The 17474-nt window shown below is 42.5% G+C and overlaps 1 protein-coding gene across 1 annotated transcript; it reads right to left on the minus strand.

The window, feature by feature from the left end:
• Positions 1-6994: 6994 nt before the first annotated feature.
• On the minus strand, positions 6995-8839 carry rbp4l (retinol binding protein 4, like; the record flags this gene model as incomplete). The annotated part of the gene is made up of 5 exons (XM_080842588.1): positions 6995-7005; positions 7460-7672; positions 7783-7895; positions 8180-8316; positions 8723-8839. The coding sequence occupies 5 exons, from the start codon at positions 8837-8839 to the stop codon at positions 6995-6997; spliced, it is 591 nt and encodes a 196-aa protein (XP_080698714.1).
• Positions 8840-17474: the final 8635 nt, after the last annotated feature.

Below are 17474 nucleotides of genomic sequence, written 5' to 3' on the forward strand. Positions count from 1 at the left end.
CTATTTGCATTTTCTGAACAGTTAAGAAGTGGTCGCTGTCACCTGACCTTCGTGTCAGTTCCATCTAATCACACATTAGTTAAAATACTAAAAAACTAACAAAGCACAATGCACAAACTTTGGGAAATGTTGAAAATATTTCAGGAACAGGAACTTTCATATAAAGAGCAAACATTCCAAAGTAATATTCCACAAACTATTTTAGTAGCTTGTATGAAAAAAGAAGCAAATGCACTCACCCTAAACTCAAGAGTCAGTGTTCTGCTGGCAGAAGAAAGCCCAGAACGTTCTCTCACAGTAGACTAGGAGTCTAGTCTAGTATGCCTACCGTCATGGAGTAAACCTTATGTTTTCCTCTCTCTCCACACCAAAAAAGAGGGAAGTCTCTAATCACGTTTAGATGGTTCTGATAGGTTGAATAAACAAGTGGTTGGCCAGTGGGCAGTGTGCCGTGTGTGAAGTGTGCTGTCTGTGTATTTGCTAAACTCTGGCTTGAGCAATATAGAAAGAAACAACAGGTCAACAGGGCAGCGAAAAAGTCAATCTTTGACCGGTTGAACGGGAGTGGGAGGGTAAAGGGTGGGTGTATGGCTTCTCTCTCACACACACACATACATCTTTCTCTCACAGTGTTCTTGCAGATGCACACAGTGTTTTCTTCATTTTACCACATTCCTTTCAACATTGATTGACATTTGCTGAGTAATTATTAAGAGGATGTTTTCCTAAAAGAGTAATCCATTTTGTCTTTTCTGTGGCTACTTGAACAGCTAACAGGCTAAGAAGATAGCATGCGTTTATCTCAGCTAATCATTACAGCTGCGTGCTTACACATGGGTTATGTCTACCCAATAATATATTGCATGCAATTTGACAAACCAATCAGGTCAACAAACAAAAGAGGTTTTCGTATGTAAAAACATTGTTGTTTGTTTCAATGTTTTAAAGCTCAGTACTTTTGCAGATTGAATTGACACAATTTCTGAGATTAGCTGAGACTTTCTGACCTTTTTTTGGGTCTCGGGTTGACCTGTGACCCCCATTTCTGCTCACAGACACGGGGTCCTAATGCATCATGCACAGTGTGCTTGTGACCCACCAATCTTGTGATGTTGGGGCGAATCCATTGCCGATTCTGAAGCATAAAATCCAGATGTTAGCGCACAATGCTTCTATGTTCCTACCTTACCAGTACCTGGGCAATCCAAACAACACAACATTTGTGGGACAGTTGAATGGAATTTTCCCAGATATTTGGAGTCTATAATCATATAAAAAAGACAAAACATTTGAAAAGAGCCAGGACCATGATGACTATTTGTTCCCCAGTAGTCCCTTATACATGAACACAATGACTCCATTGTTTGTGATTGGTATTGACGGACAGCACCAGTGTATCTAGCTGCATGGCAGTCACACTGTGCTCATGTTTAATTCAAATAGCAGCTTGTGCTATGGTTATAAATGTAGCACTAAGAAATAATGAAGAGAGTGTACCGGAGACTTGGGGGATTTTAGGAAAGCAACTGTTTCAATAATAAAACCTTGGGTTGGTTACGGCCAAAACACTATTCTTAGCACCATCTAAATAAGCTTTTAGTTCTTAGTTGTAAGTGTGTTATGCCTTGTGGGAGTATGGTAAAGGAAATTAGGGTCACACATATTTGTGTGGGCAGGAAACATGTCAGATGAATGGCAAGTGAGGGAGCCATGGCTATGCTCGCCTTTGTTTGAATGTATATATACATATCGATTTAGAAGATGATTTCTTAATCAACCTACATCACAGAGAGCTTACAAATACATATGCCTGATATTAACCTCTCATATTGTATGTATACCAGCAACCCATTTATTGACAGATGGGTCATTGTTTGGCTCAGCCTCTATGGAGGAAGCCATGATGGCTCTGTGTATTTCCACTGGCTTGGCAGCATCCTCATCTCCCTTTCTTGTCTGAATGAAATGGACCAGGGGTGCAGATGGCACTGGGGACGAGGGGGACATGTCCCCCCCAGATTCATAGTGACCCTGATCCGTCCCCACCACTCTCCCTACGTAAGGCGACAATCATCAGTAAATAACGTTTAAAAAATGTTAGCGTCCCCCCCAGTTCAAAAATCCCATCTGCACCGCTGAAATGGACCACAGCATTAGGGTCGTCTTCAGAAACGCCTGACTGATAAAAGATGAAATGGACAACAGCATTAGGGTCGTCTTCAGAAACGCCTGAATGAAATGGACCACAGCATTAGGGTCGTCTTCAGAAACGCCCGACAGATAAAAGAGCCCACTCACCCGCACCACTGGAGCACGTAGAGGGAGAGATGGATGCATCTGCCATGCCTTCTCTGAGTCTTCCGGGGAGCAGTGGCTGGATGAATGGAGCAAGGGATTGTGGGAAAACACATCTCACACACAAGCCTCGGCCACATCCAATCCCTGACAGGCAGACGGAGAAGGGAGGGGTGTGTGTGTGGGGTGCCTGCTTTGTCTCTATGGCAACAGAGCCCCCTGCTGTGCAAGAGAAAGAGAGAGAGAGACAGAGAAAGAGAGAGAGAGAGAGGGAGAGAGAGAAAATGCCCTTTATCTTTATGGGTCAGCACAGTTTCAGTGCAAGACAAAGACAAGGATTAATGAAAAATGAGCATTTGTACTGCACTACTGCAAAAGACAAAGACAAAGATTAATTTGTATTTGTACTGCACTATTTTGGTCTGATTAAAGGACAGCTACTAGTTCTTGTGTTGACAAACACACATTTTCTTTGTAAATAATGCATATATCAGTACATGCATTTTTGTGTGTTAGATTTTGTTAATTTCTGATGAGGTTATATTGTTAGTTTTACACTATACACCATAGTCACAATAAAGTTTCCTGTTTAAATCCAAGGGAATAAAATCCAAGGCATTTAGTCTGTGACCCTAACCAGTTTCATAAATATGTTGCCTCTTTTGGAAAGTAATCCAAAGTTGTCACGACTCTTAAGAGTATAGATGTTTCCATTGTTATCAGTCAGTATTTATAATTTGAAATCTAATTTGAATCATCCTTGACACTTTCAGGTCAAGTTTGAAGCTCTTACACAAATACTTCTATGCAGCAGCGACGTGAAATTATTATTTGATGCATGAACATGATGATCACTAATGGGATTTGTGTGATGCAGGTGTGGCCTTTTGAACTGTGAACTCTGAACATATAGTTCGGACTTTCCAGTTGAGGGATCACTAGGGATTTTCAGAGGGGCCAGCTGGCCTGTTTGGTGTGGTTCAGACGGGCGGGCGGGCGGGCGGCGTGCCTCGTGTCTCCAAACCCACTCGTGTTCCGGTGCTCAGGGGACATACACACCCATCATTATCCATTCACTCACTGGAGAAAAATCAACCCGCCGACAATCTCGGACCATAAATGTTTTGCACGCCAATCCGTTAACTGGGGTAAACTATTGCAAGGTCTGGTGCTTGGGAAGCACTCTTATCTGCGTGTGTGGTGTCCTATTCACACATCAGTGCTTATGGGTGTGTGAAAATGCTGTGCTTTGCTTTATCCTCTGCTTGCACCACAGTCGCGTCACCTTCACTGAGATAGCATCACTGATATTAATGCCATCTATCAGCTAAATTGACACTTTTATGAGGGCCTATTATTAACGCTCATCAAAGTTCACACTTGCTTCAGCAATCTTATCACTTATTACACAATTAGTTAAGAATACGTTATTGTAGAGGCTAGCTGTAAAACCTACAACAATGAATTTGTTATATGAAGGATCAAGACGTTTCAATGCTATAGGTTAATGCTACTTGAAACAATGAAAGAAAAAAAAGGCCTTACTGTCTTCTCGGAGTTTGTGTTGATTTTGCAGTTGTTCTGGAGAACAATAATTTTTCCCTGGTAAGTGTTCTGTCCATGAGCTCAAAGGTTTGATCACTGCGATAAGGCTTATTTTTTTTATAAATGAAAGTTTATGATTTCTCAACTGTTACCCATTGGACAGGCTTTATGGGCACTGTCTGCATGAAAAGAAAAAGGCATTTGTTTGTTCTGATCATGAAAACCTGTTGACCTTTTTTCAGATTTCATGTGGGTCAGACTCAACCAGACAAAAGGGGCAGGCAAATGATCCCACCACTAGGGGGACCCAAAGGTTTGAAGAAAGCAGTCAAACCTTGATCAGAGGGTCGTGCTTGTGAGGACTCAAGTAAGAATCATGAACCACACACTTACTGTTTATGACGTTAAAGCATGTCCATCTTGTGTCCCTTACCTTATCTACGAAATCTACAAAGGCCTTATCCTTATCTAACAAATCTGGGTAGATCCTTATCTAACTAAGCTACAAAATACACTGGAGTAGATTGCAATTTACATCTGAAGGACTTGTTAACCCTTAACATGCTGTGAAATCAGGGTATCATTTTTTCACAGTAAATTACTATGTCTATATTGATTTCACAGTAAATTCTACATTACAACATGATATTGTGATTATTACAGTAAAGCACGTAAAGTTATAATACGATAATTTATTGTGAAATATTTCAGTTAAATATTGTAAAATCCTGGTTTGACAGTGACAGTTTGACAGTGTAGGCAACAAATGCTGTGCTGGTGGCTTTGTGATACTGTATATCATATAGTGTAGCATAAATCAACCTGAAAACAAGCTAAGATTGGACCGGATCTGGTGTGGTGTGGTTCTGAAACAGGGCGAGCCCAGGTCCTATTTGTCCACTGATGTGTGGAAACTGTATTTGTTCAACCACACTGGTAAATGATGATGGCACCCTTCTCTGATACACACAGGTAGACCTTATGGAGTGTTTCTTATTGCTTGCATACACCCACCCTGGCCAGAGTTTTGCCTGAGCTTTTAAATCTGATTACATAATGAGCCCTGTCCTCTCCTTAAGGTCTTGTTCATCAGATGCTTTCATCGTCTCGGACAGTGCAATCTGCCGTCTGGGGTGAAGGGAGCCATCTGGTCCCAGAAACCCAGTAGGCCCCAGCAATAGTACATTTACATTTTACATTTCGTCATTTAGCAGACGCTATTATCCAAAGCGGCTTACAAGGATGTGTGCACATTTTACATTTACACTGATGGCACACTGCACATCAGGAGCAACTAGAGGTTCAGTGTCTTGCGCAAGGCTGTTCGACAGGGAATCGAACTAGAAACCTTTTGATTACTAAGCGACTTTACCTCCTGTACCACTGTCGCCCCTAGTAAACCCAGCATCCTCTGGGATTTTGTACTATGGCCGAGCTTGAAACAGCTCAGGTATATAACCGTGTAAATCTGGTTTCCCTGCATTGAACTCCATTTCAAACATGGTTTATTCTCTGAATGATTATAGTTATATCACATCAGATGATACCGCAACGCGACAGGAATGTGTATTGCAGTAGTTAACAACTAATGGAAACAAACAAAAAATACTGCATCCCAAACACACAGAATGTTTCTCTGAATGGAGTTCAGATTTGCATGTACCCAAGACATGGGCACTACCCACATCATGGTCTACAATGTACTTCCTGAAACTCAGCAAAGGAACTACTTTTCAAGTCAATCTTTGTCGAACTACGCGGTTGTTTTCCTCACCAACACTTAACCTCTTTGGCCCAATTTGTGTTTATCTCTTCGTTGTGCATAACATTCCGAGACAGCTTGGAACCTCGAACCCGTAATCCGGGTGGTAGACGGCTTTAGCCGAGGGTTCAGTGCAGGCGCAGAAATGGATCAGAGACAAACTCCCACTAAAGAGTGGCGTGACGATAGACTTTAGGTGATCCAGGGCCTCAGCCTTTGGCTGTGGAGGGCAGAGAGCTGCCCAGGTGTACTAACTGATATGTATGGGCTCAAGGCTTCAAGAGGACAGAAGCTGAAGAAAATAGATGCTGAGGCTGAGTCACCGGTCACTGACCAGTTTTCTTTTTCCTATCCAAAGATACCCATCCTCTCTTGGGTCAACAAGGCAAAAACGGTCACAGGGTTGACTAATGATATTGTATGTATACCATTTTGATGATATCCTTGCACGACTTTGACTTTGTTGATTTAACATTCATCATCACATTTTCAGGCTACATTAGTGTATCCCCCCTGCAAGTAATGTTGTAGGTGGCTTTTTAAGGGATGTTTCAACATAAACATCGAAAGAAATTATTTTAAAAGCTTCACATAGAGCTTCTAATTGGACTGGAGGGTGTTGTGTAATATTGTACTGATGATTGTAACTTGTGGTTCTCTGGAAGACTCTACACGGTTGGCGCCAGGAGTTGCCCAACGTCATTTGCCATAATTATCTGCTGCTAACCAACCGTACAATCTTAAGTGGATGATGATCTTTTTTTTAGACTAGACACCTGTCACATTCTCCTATAGAGGTGGGCTTGTCATGACTATGAACCTTGACCTTTTCAAGCGCTTTTGTTTACAAATGAGATTAGACCTTTCTCTCTCTCGTCTCTATCTCAGTCTCTCTCTCAGAGTAAACCATTGGCACATAGTAGTTTTTAGGTTGGTGAGCATAAAGTTATGTAACTGTAATGGCAACTGAAAGAATATTTGCTAAAAATGCAGATTTGTTAACTTTTTTTTTTTTTTTTAACTACTACAAAGTGAAATAACTATTATTCATAAAATGTTTATTAAGATTACTATTCATGTGATGGTATATGTTCGAAAAGTAATAACATATTGACCCAGTAAATCCACATCAATCTACAGCTGATATAAACTGGAAAGTCTAACTGAATACCTCCATGAAATCACTAGGGCAACACCAGAATGTTTGATTTGATTAAAAATGTTTTATTTGTCACAGTCACTTGGTACAACACAACAAGTTTCCCTTGAGAGAGTAAATCACAAATGGCTTCTTCCCAATGTTCATCTTGCTATACGCATCTCTCAAGCACCACTATCGCCCTGGATGCCCCCTCCCATGCCCGCATGCCGAAGGAATCCCTCTGAAGGCGCTTAGCAAGCTCCTGTGGGCGAGACACAAACACAGAGACGAGAGAGGGAGGTCAGACAAGTGGTTTAGTCCTCATGGTGCCATTTCAACATTGGCTTAAAAAGTATTCAGTTGATTTTAAAAAGTATTCAGATGACTTAGAAAGAATTCAGATGACTTAGAAAGTATTAAGTTAACTTTGAAAGTATGAAGTTGACTTTAAATGATATTCAGATGACTTAGAAAGTATTCAGATGACTTTGAAAGTATTCAGTTGACTTAAAAAGATATTCAGATGACTTAGAAAGTATTCAGTTGGATAAGAAAATATTCAGATGACTTAGAAAGTATTCAGTTGGATAAGAAAATATTCGGATGACTTTGAAAGTATTAAGTTGACTTCAAAAGTATTCAGTTGACTTAGAAAGTTGTGCGTTCATAAATGATGAGTTCATGCCACCGGCTCCCAAGCTGTGTGAGACGCTTACCGGACTGGAGGACTGGCTGGAACTGGCCGGCCATGCAGATCTCCTCCTGCTTCTGGCGCACCAGACGCTGGATTGCTGGGGGCAGGCCGCGGGGGTTGCGGGAGAAGATCAGGGCATAGCCATCCTCGCAGGTGCCGTCGTCCTTCACAGTGCGGCAGGCATAGGTGATGGCGTAGTTGTCATAGTCGGTGTCAATGATCCAGTAGTTGTCACCTGGAGAGCGACAAAGGAGCACAAAACTCAGCACAGAAAAAATGGCAGGAAGATGGCAACGTTGCAGACAATGGAAGGCTCTTGTGCTTTATTTTGTGATGATGGCTTACCGCCGCTGGACAGGTAGCTGGCCAGGCCCTGGTAGTTCATGAACATCTTGCCGGGGGCGGTGGCGTCGGGCACGGTGTACTGGGCAGCCATGTCAGCGCACACAACCCAGAATCTGTGACCAAACACACAAACAAATCCAGCGAACATTAGCATTGATGCTAAACTGAAGTAACAGAGACTCCAAGGGGGGGGAAACTCCATCCCGTCAACCCGTCCATTACGTTTTGTTTTTAAGCATTTACATTTACATTTACATTTACTCATGTAGCAGACGCTTTTGTCCAAAGCGACGCACAAGGGAGAGAACAATCAAGCTAAGAGCAATAAAACCTGGTGTAACAATAAATACTGCTTATTCTTTTCATAAGCACATCACAAATGGGGTCTACAGCTTACCCGAAGAGGGTGACACGGCCCTTGGAAGAGGCAGTCATGGTGCCGTCGTCATCGATGGTGTACTCGGCAGAGATGTTGTCCTGCAGGAAGAGGCCCTCGGGGTCCTTCTTCTGCTGGGCGTACCACTTGCCAGCATACTGCAGAAGAACACAAGGAGTCGGGGGTTTAACCGAGGAAAGCCCACAGCCTGTACTTACAGTTCCAGTCAAAAGTTTTGACGCACCTTTAATTTTTTTGGATAAGTGTTTTCTTTACTTTTATTATTTTCTACATTGTTGATTAATACTGAAGACATTTAAACTAGGAAAGAACACATATGGAATGATGTACTAAACCAAAAAAAGTGTTATCTACCATTTAGAAAATAATAAAAGCAAAGAAAAAACTTCTCCAAAAATGAGAAGGTGTGTACAAACTTTTGACTGGTACTGTATGCTACTCAGACAAGCAGAGAGCCAGAGGGGAAAATACAGCATTTCAGCCCCCTTCAAGTGTCCCTACAGACAGGGAAAGGTAGTAGTTTTCTCATAACTTCAGACTCACCCTCTTGGGGTCGAAGTCCTCCTTGACCGTGAAAGTGTCCACCACACATGAAGCGGACCAGCAGCGCTCGACGTAGGAGAGCAGCACAACGAGCAGAGCGAACTTGTAGTATTCCATTCTGTGTGGCAAAGAAGACAAGTGATGGTGAACAATGCGACCAAGGCATGATGCGGAAAATGCTGTTGTTAACTCTCTCGAGTTTTAAAACGTTAACTGTAAATTAGTTCCTCAGTACATGATCCTGTTGTTAGGACATATGTTGCGTACAGGCAGCTGACATCGCAGACAGTAGTAAACAACAACACAATGCAAACCAGACTCTCAAGTAGAGAGGGTTTTCAGGGAACTGCGAATGCACCAAAAGCCATCGGCAGCACAAAATCGCAACCCAAAAGCCGAGCCGATCTAAAACATAACATCTCGCTCACAGACTGAAGCCAACCCCAACCACCCACAACCCAAGCCCTGCTCTCATCTCCAATCCGTAAACCACAGGGAACCTTACCTGCTTGTTTGGTTTGATCAAAACCAAAGAATAAGTCAAGTTTCTGCTGTGTGGATGCACTCTCTGTTGCTTTCCACCTGCCTGTGTTGTCTCTCTGTCTGGGACGCCCTTTTATATTCCTGCCATAGATGGGCTTATTGATTATTTTCACTTCTTGTAACTAAATAAGGTGCTTAAATCTAAGGATAAGCTGGTTGTAGAAATCCTTACTGTAAGCTGGCTTCTCTCTCGCTGAACCCTCCCATGTTTGCCGTAAAAACAATTAAGTCTTTATGTAACAACTAACAGACACAGGGACGCGACTCCAAACAACAAGGCTTTTTAGGTAATAATAGCAGATGTTACAAAAACAAAAATCATTGCAACTGTCTTGTCTGCTTAGTGACTGTTCAGATTAACTATTTCAAGCCTTTGGGTTGACTGCTGGCTTGTCGCCTAATGCATCACATTGGCAGAACTGGAGTTGTGCAGCACAGACATTGTTAAATACACAGAAAAGTGTTCAGTGGCTCATTGAGTGGCTGGAATAGTATCATCACAGAGCAATGCAGCAGACTTTATTAAATTAATATTAAAGGACCCCACACTGTTGTAAATTTGAATCTGTGTGTTCATTTACAAAATAATTTCCTCAAATGTCTGATTGGGTGAAGGTATTGAGGCTGATCCATTCAGTCAGTCGATCGGTTTCAAACGATCCTGAGGGCTATTTCTGTGACCCCCCCGCCCCCCACCCACCCCATTTCCGCCAGCTGCTACTGGCCGTCTGCCACTTCGATGTGATGGGCATAACCATGGTTACCCAAGCAGCTTTCCTCGTCTGTTATGTAATCCCTTTGTTATTGCGCCCGGCAGTGTTCTCACCTCGTGTGTGTGTTTGTGTGTGTGTGTGTGTGTGTGTGTGTGTCTGTGTGTGTGTGTGTGTGTGTGTGTGCAGTGTTCTCACCTCATGTGTGTGTGTGTGTGTGTGTGTGTGTGTGTTAGGTGTGTGTGTGTGTGTGTGTGTGTGTGTGTGTGTGTGTGTGTGTGTGTGTGTGTGTGTGTGTGTGTGTGTGTGTGTGTGTGTGTGCAGTGTTCTCACCTCATGTGGCACTCATTTCATCCGTCTCATCTCAAGTCTGTGGCCTTTAAAGGGACACGTTGAAACTCATAGCCATTCCTCTATAATTACTCCGTGTTTATGTCTATGACAGTGTCTTTTCCGGTTGTGTAATGGCTGAGGGTTTTGCATTTTTTTCAGTTATGTAAGGACTTGAAGTAATGCCTATCCAATCACATGTTTGGATTTATCAGACACACATATATGATTATAGATTGTAGATGTTGCACTGTTTGTGCATGATAGGAGATTATTATTACCATTAATAGTAGTATATATCATTTGGGAGTCATTTTATATTTTGTACTCAACGCATCTTTTTATTTCCTCAAAATACCATGATGGAGTAACAGTGACCATTATTAACTATTAGTATACTTTATTTATCAGGATGCCGACAAAGACTTCACCCATAGTGCTAGTATTTCACATTATGGAGCCTCATAGTCTTCATATTTGTTCATGATGTGATGATAAAAACCTCTGAGGACTTTACAACAACAGTTTCATATAGTTTGAAAAGTTTGCCATAGGATACCAAAGCATACGCGATCAGTTGATGAATATAGACAGTGACCAGAGTGAGAATCCATTTGGGTTGAGTTAGTACACTGCACAAACTAATAAATATGCTTGGTAAACCTACAAACGTTTGACCTTGTTTATAGTATTGACACCTGAATTATTTTGTGTAATTACTCAATTACTATTTGAGTGTAAAGCGTAATATTTCAATTCAATTTCAATTGCCTCAAGGTGCTTATATTATATATATATAATAGTGACATTTAGCAATTGCCTGTTAGAATTGTGTAGCTCTGGAACTTCAAACCCGATTAGTTACACATGAGCGACTGATTGTGTGTGTGTGTGTGTGTGTGTGTGTGTGTGTCTGTGTGCTCTTACACAATGGGAGCTATTTGTGTCTGGATATTGACAAACAGCGGGATTATTTTGGTCAGACTACTTTGGGCTATCTGTGTCTGACCTCCTCTGTACAGATCTGGTGACTATGGTCTGTCTATGAGTCCATGTGACCTCAGTATTGCTATCTGCCATTTGCATTATATTTGGCATTAAACAGCCGATTAATTGGCATTACAAGCAAAGACAGTCTGGAAATGATTGGTGCAAATGGGGTCTATGTGTGTGTGTGTGTGCATGTGTCTGTGTGTGCGAGCGCACGCATGCATGTGTGTGTGTCTTTGTGTGGTTCTGTTCCTATGGCCCTGTTATGTCAGAGTTTATGTTCAGAGGAAGCCGTGGTTCACATGGATAGCTACATAACTCGGAACATGACAGTCAAGCATATTATGTCATTATTGGGACATTTTTCAATTGAACATATTCAGGTGTTCAGGTTTATTCACACAACAAAACAATCTTTATTTCAATGATCTTTCTCGTGATATTCAACTGTTAGTAGTTAGTAGTGAGCCTAAATCTCACCTACCAATTAAGTCATATTACCTTGACCATAATCCTATCCTAACCTTAACTCAAAATGTATGTCAATCTGTACTTTTTATGGTCATGACAGTTTTTGAGCATATTTCTCTGTTGATTGTTTACAATAGCCCATTAGGAGGAATGCAGATTAAGACTGTTATTGTCTCACATCGTAGCAACTGGCTTTTGTCCAATATATAATACATAGGCTGTACCAAATATAGACAGTGGAAAAGACTGGGATCTTGGAGCACATAAAAGATACAAAGACAAAAAAGGAATTGCCATTGATGATGCCAAAAGAAACAAACAATATAAACAAATAATATTTAATTAGCTTCACTTTGTGAACACTTCTAGGCCCAGACTCACCTGGGTTAATGCTCTTCTTCTCGCTACAAGGCCACCTGGCTTTTTGGCATCAGTCAGAGACACTGCTTACAGTGATATTGTCTATTTACAGATGACACCTGAGCGATTAGGGAACTGCTTTTTAAAGCCATGACACTGCTTTCTTTAGGCACTGCCCGGCAACGGCCTTCTATATTAATGCATGTAAACAGAGAATGGCAGCTTGCCATCTTGCTTCTGTGACTACGTCAGGAAGTCCTTGTATACACTCCCGAACAAACTCAGCTGTCACGTGGAGGAGGCATTTTGAAGATACTGTTTTGCTTCCAAGGGGATATATACTTCAATTGCCAGATAATGCAAACAGAATATGATGAGATTGTGTTTATGCCTTTATGATGCTGTTCTCTCCGTGGGCCTACTAAAGAGGGTATAACATTATATGATTATATTGTATGGTTATAACGTTGATCATATGCCAACAGTAGACTCTGGCTTTTGGTTAATATTAAGGTTTATTATTGGAGAGCGCTGAAGACGTGCATACACCTCCACGTCAGATCAGTGAGGTCGCATTCTGCTCAACTTCACATGTGCGACTCCATGTGTCTCTGCCGTTAACTCTCCTCACGTCGGCGCTCATCTCACCTCAGCCATCCCCTCTCGAGTCCAACCTCGTGCTGACTTCCCCGCTTATCCCTCTCAGGCTTTTGTTTCCTCCAAGTGGCCCTCGTCCACGAGTAAACCCCCTCAAAGTGTGGCGGCCGTACAGAACAACACGTGGACGCTGCTCTCTCCCTGAAACCCCCGACCCTAATCCCTAGGCCCCGTGTGCTCCAAGGGGTGGGCAGGGTCCAGGGAAACAACAGTGTTCCTGTTTCTTTCCACTCGCAGATCACTGCTGAGCAGCACTGCTGACCCAGCACATGGACGTGGCACACTGAGTGTTTGTCTCCACTCGCAGATCACCGCTGAACAGCACTGCTGACCCAGCACTTTGAGCCGTTAAAGCAGTGGTTCTTAACCTGGGTTCGATCGAAACCCCAGGGGTTCGTTGAGTCACTCTCAGGGGTTCGGCAGGGGTCAAGACAAACACAGTATAGCCAGGGTCACACTAGCAATGTAGGGGCGTTTTTTATATATACTGTACCTATGTTTTGAAGAAATTATATTTTTATTTTTCCAATTACGAAGGGTTCGGTGAATGCACTGATGAAGCTTGCAAGGTTCAGTACCTCCAATAAGGTTAAGAACCACTGCGTTAAAGGGTACACTTGAATGTGGGTTGGGAACTCTCTGTACTAACACCACAAAAGTCATTATGGCTACAGTTCAATCATCTGCCCCAATACGTGGTGGTAATAAAGCTGTACCTCACCTCAGTGTGCCATGTCTAACCAGCGCCTTGATCTGCGTTTGGGTGCACCTACACAGGAGTGGGCTAAGGTTGCTCGGGCAACTGCCCGTTTGCCCTCCTCGACTTAAGTTGCCCCCCGAAGGAAATATATATATTTGCGATCAGGGGGCGGGGGCGTGGCAGCAACGGCTTAAAATGATATTGGCAAAATTTGCTTACCTACAGTGGTACTCGCAAAAGTATTCACCCCCTTGGATGTTTTACCCTTTTATTGCTTTTATAAATCGACATGCCTTCAGTAGCGCTGTATTTGAAAGGGGACTGAGAGAGTTGCACTGACTGACATTTGCTGGTAGACAATAGGTGCCATGGACATCGAAATAGCTTTCAGTTGCACCAGATGAAGAACATTAGTCACATACAGGGGATTTATACGAGCTTCTGAGCTGATGTTGCAAAAGGACTGTGAAGTAGAACTGTGAACCAAGTGACCGCATATTTAACCCTAGTTGCTAAATGCTAGTTTACAATGCAGTTAAATTCCTTGAAGCACAAAAGCGGTGCAACCCCCACCGTAGTTTAGCAACCATGGCTACGTCAGTGGAGAGGTGTAAAGTCAATTGCAGCAATTAACCTGTAATGGTTACAAATCCACTACAGATACGGTTGGGCTTTGACACGTTGTGAGCAGTCGTTTATTTTAATGCTGACAGACAGTCTGACAGAGGTCAGCAGTAAGACAGAACTGGAAGTACACTGGCACACTGTGCAGGCAGCATGGCAGTACACTTGCACACTGTCTAGGCAGCATGGCAGTACACTGACTTGCACACTGTGCAGGCAGCATGGCAGTACACTGTCACACTGTGCAGGCAGCATGGCAGTACACTGGCACACTGTGCAGGCAGCATGGCAGTACACTTGCACACTGTGCAGTAGGGATGAGAACCGATAAGATTTTAACGATTCCGGTTCCTTATCGATTCCTGCTTATCGAACCGATTCCTTATCGATTCCCTTAACGATTCTTATAATTGGGTAAGGGGTGAAAAAAGAGCACAAACGGGTTTTTTACATTAATGTTCTTTTATATACATTTTTAGAATGTTTACATACACATTTAAATAAAACTTACATAACTTAAATAAAATGTGTTCTGTTTAATATAAACGTTCACGACTATTTACAATTTTTGTGCAGAAAAATTTGCATGTCTGCCTTCTCTGGGAGGATACGCGATCGCTCAGGGCTAATTGTGTCTCCAGCTTGACTGTATATTTTCTTGTAGGTTGCTTGGTTGTATTGCTAATAGCGAACTATTATGCTTAACGCTTCTAATAGCAATGTAGAGTCCACTACAAACACAATCACGTACTGAAACATACTTACTTGTATCATGTACAAACTAGGCACTCAGTATATTTAACACTTAGCTATTGCTGCCACTGAATTGGCTCCGAGAAACTTATCAATATCGAACTGTCAAACTGAGGGAGCTGCACGCGTTATTATTAACGGAGTCTTTTGTACAGCCTAACCAGAACCAACAGAGGGGAGGCAAGCACTGCCCCTGCCTCTAGCCAACGGCTGAAAATAGAAGATTCTACAGTTAAGCTAGCCTAGTTATGTAAGTTATATATAATATATGACAATGTCCAACATCGCCCATTCTGTTAAGCAATTCAATGCTAAGTTTAGTTATGGTTAACACGAAAACACAAACGTTTGCTGATAACACACGAGTAACACCGTTATGACTTATGATAAAACATTTTGAGGAGTTTACCTTGGCAAGTTAGGGATGAAGCGCCGACGTTAGTTGAGCTGCTGCTGGCATCGAAAACATGACATTCTTGTAATTTTATACCATGTGTGCTCAAGTGCTTATTCATGGTAGATGTACTTCCTCCCTTTGAGGAAATACATTTTTTTACAGAGGTTACAAGTGACCGTGGTTGCATCCGTTCGGGTGAAATAAAGCCACACTTTAGATCGCTTCTGTCGAGTTGCCATTTCTGCTGCGGTCTGATTATTATTAAGAGTTCGCGCATGCGCAAACGGCACATAGACCCGTTAACAGACCCGGTTATGAATTTGGCTAACGATTCCAAAGATTCGGCTCATTGGGAACCGGTTCTAAACAAGACCCGGTTCTCGGTTCCCATCCCTACTGTGCAGGCAGCATGGCAGTACACTTGCACACTGTGCAGGCAGCATGGCAGTACACTTGCACACTGTGCAGGCAGCATGGCAGTACACTTGCACACTGTCTAGGCAGCATGGCAGTACACTGGCACACTGTGCAGGCAGCATGGCAGTACACTGACTTGCACACTGTCTAGGCAGCATGGCAGTACACTTGCACACTGTCTAGGCAGCATGGCAGTACACTTGCACACTGTGCAGGCAGCAGTGGCGTAACGTAGTTACGACAGGCCCAGGTGCAGGCTATTATGACGAGCCCTAGTCAGTGGCGTAAGGCAGTGGGTCCCAAACATTTTACAGTCCCGTACCCCAATTTAGATTGACATAAATTTGTCTACAGGCCCCGACTACAGGCCCCCAAGACCCACAGGCCCAGGTGCACCCGCACCTGCTGCACCCCCTATAGTTACGCCCCTGGCCGGCAGCATGGCAGTACACTTGCACACTGTGCCGGCAGCATGGCACGCTTTTACGACACATTGGCCTACATTGTGTTCTGCGGACTGCTGCCATCTTGTGGCCATTAAAAACAACATCAAGGCAATCCAGCACAGTCAAAGAGAAAACATCCCCCCTAAATTCAAGACATTTGCTTGCCAAGTGCAAGACAATGAATCTTTCAAAACTATGGCCCCCCCTAAAAAGGTAATAGTCAAACAGAGGTTCAAAAACGTTGCGAGGTTCCATTTCCAGTGGTTTAAAGCTCCATCCAAACAGGACTAGAATGTGGTTGATGAAGCAAAATTTGTTTGCCTGCTTCTGTCTTGGTATGTAACTGACACAAACAATCTCAGAGAAGCGGCCAATCGATTTAAACGTAGTTCAACAAAAGATTCTCAGCAATGTTTTTGCCTTTCTAACTTATTAGGGGTGGTGTTTATAGAAATAGAAAAGCCTTTTTTGTCATTGTATTTGCAAACAACGGAATTTGATGTTGGTGCAACGAGGGACAACATATAACACAACAATAGTACAACTAGCTTAAGACAGTACAAAACGTTTCAAATCTTTATATATATATTAACACTTCCAACCCCAAGGGCTTTTTTTGACTCTGTTAGGTAGTTTGCCATGCCTGATATTTTTGTATATTTCACCTAACTAAAAACCATGAGGCAAAAGTGGCATTTATGATTATATTCTAGAACAACTTAGCAATAATATAATGAGACTAAAAGGAATGTAGTAAAACAAAGTTTTGTATTGAAATGAAATATAAAGACACTAAAATGATATCTAGTTTTAGAGGTGCGGGGCACCTTGGGGCTAGAAGGGTTAAGAGTTCAACAAAAACTGGTTCCTTTGTATAGGAAGAGGTGTAAATGTAAGGGATAACGGCCGACGAGCTGTCCAGTTCTACGAAGTTAATGGACGCTGCGGGGCAAAGAACACCACGACGCGGAGCGGAGTGGTGTTGGTCCGCAGAAGTCCATTAACTTCGTAGAACTGGACAGCTCGGAGGCCCGCTTATCTCCCGTTTACAACATCCAAAAATGTTTTTATTATTATTATTATTATTTAGAATTTCCTTTATCTTTAGGAAATTTAATATGCATAATAACCTGATGAATTCTTGATTTGAAGCCTAGTGCTCCCGTTAGAGAAAGTAGTGCGTTTTTTGAAGAAAAAAAAAACGTTACGTTGGTTGTCAATGGTAACCATTCATGAGCATTGATATGGAACGGCGATTTAACGTTTCTACTGGGACTACGTCCAAGGTGTCCGGTTATACGAACTTAATGTACACCCCATTAGCCAATCAGAAAACAGTATTTCGTTCCAGAGG

This window comes from Sprattus sprattus, assembly GCF_963457725.1.
Source record: "Sprattus sprattus genome assembly, chromosome: 7".
In the NCBI taxonomy this organism is placed as follows: domain Eukaryota; kingdom Metazoa; phylum Chordata; class Actinopteri; order Clupeiformes; family Clupeidae; genus Sprattus; species Sprattus sprattus.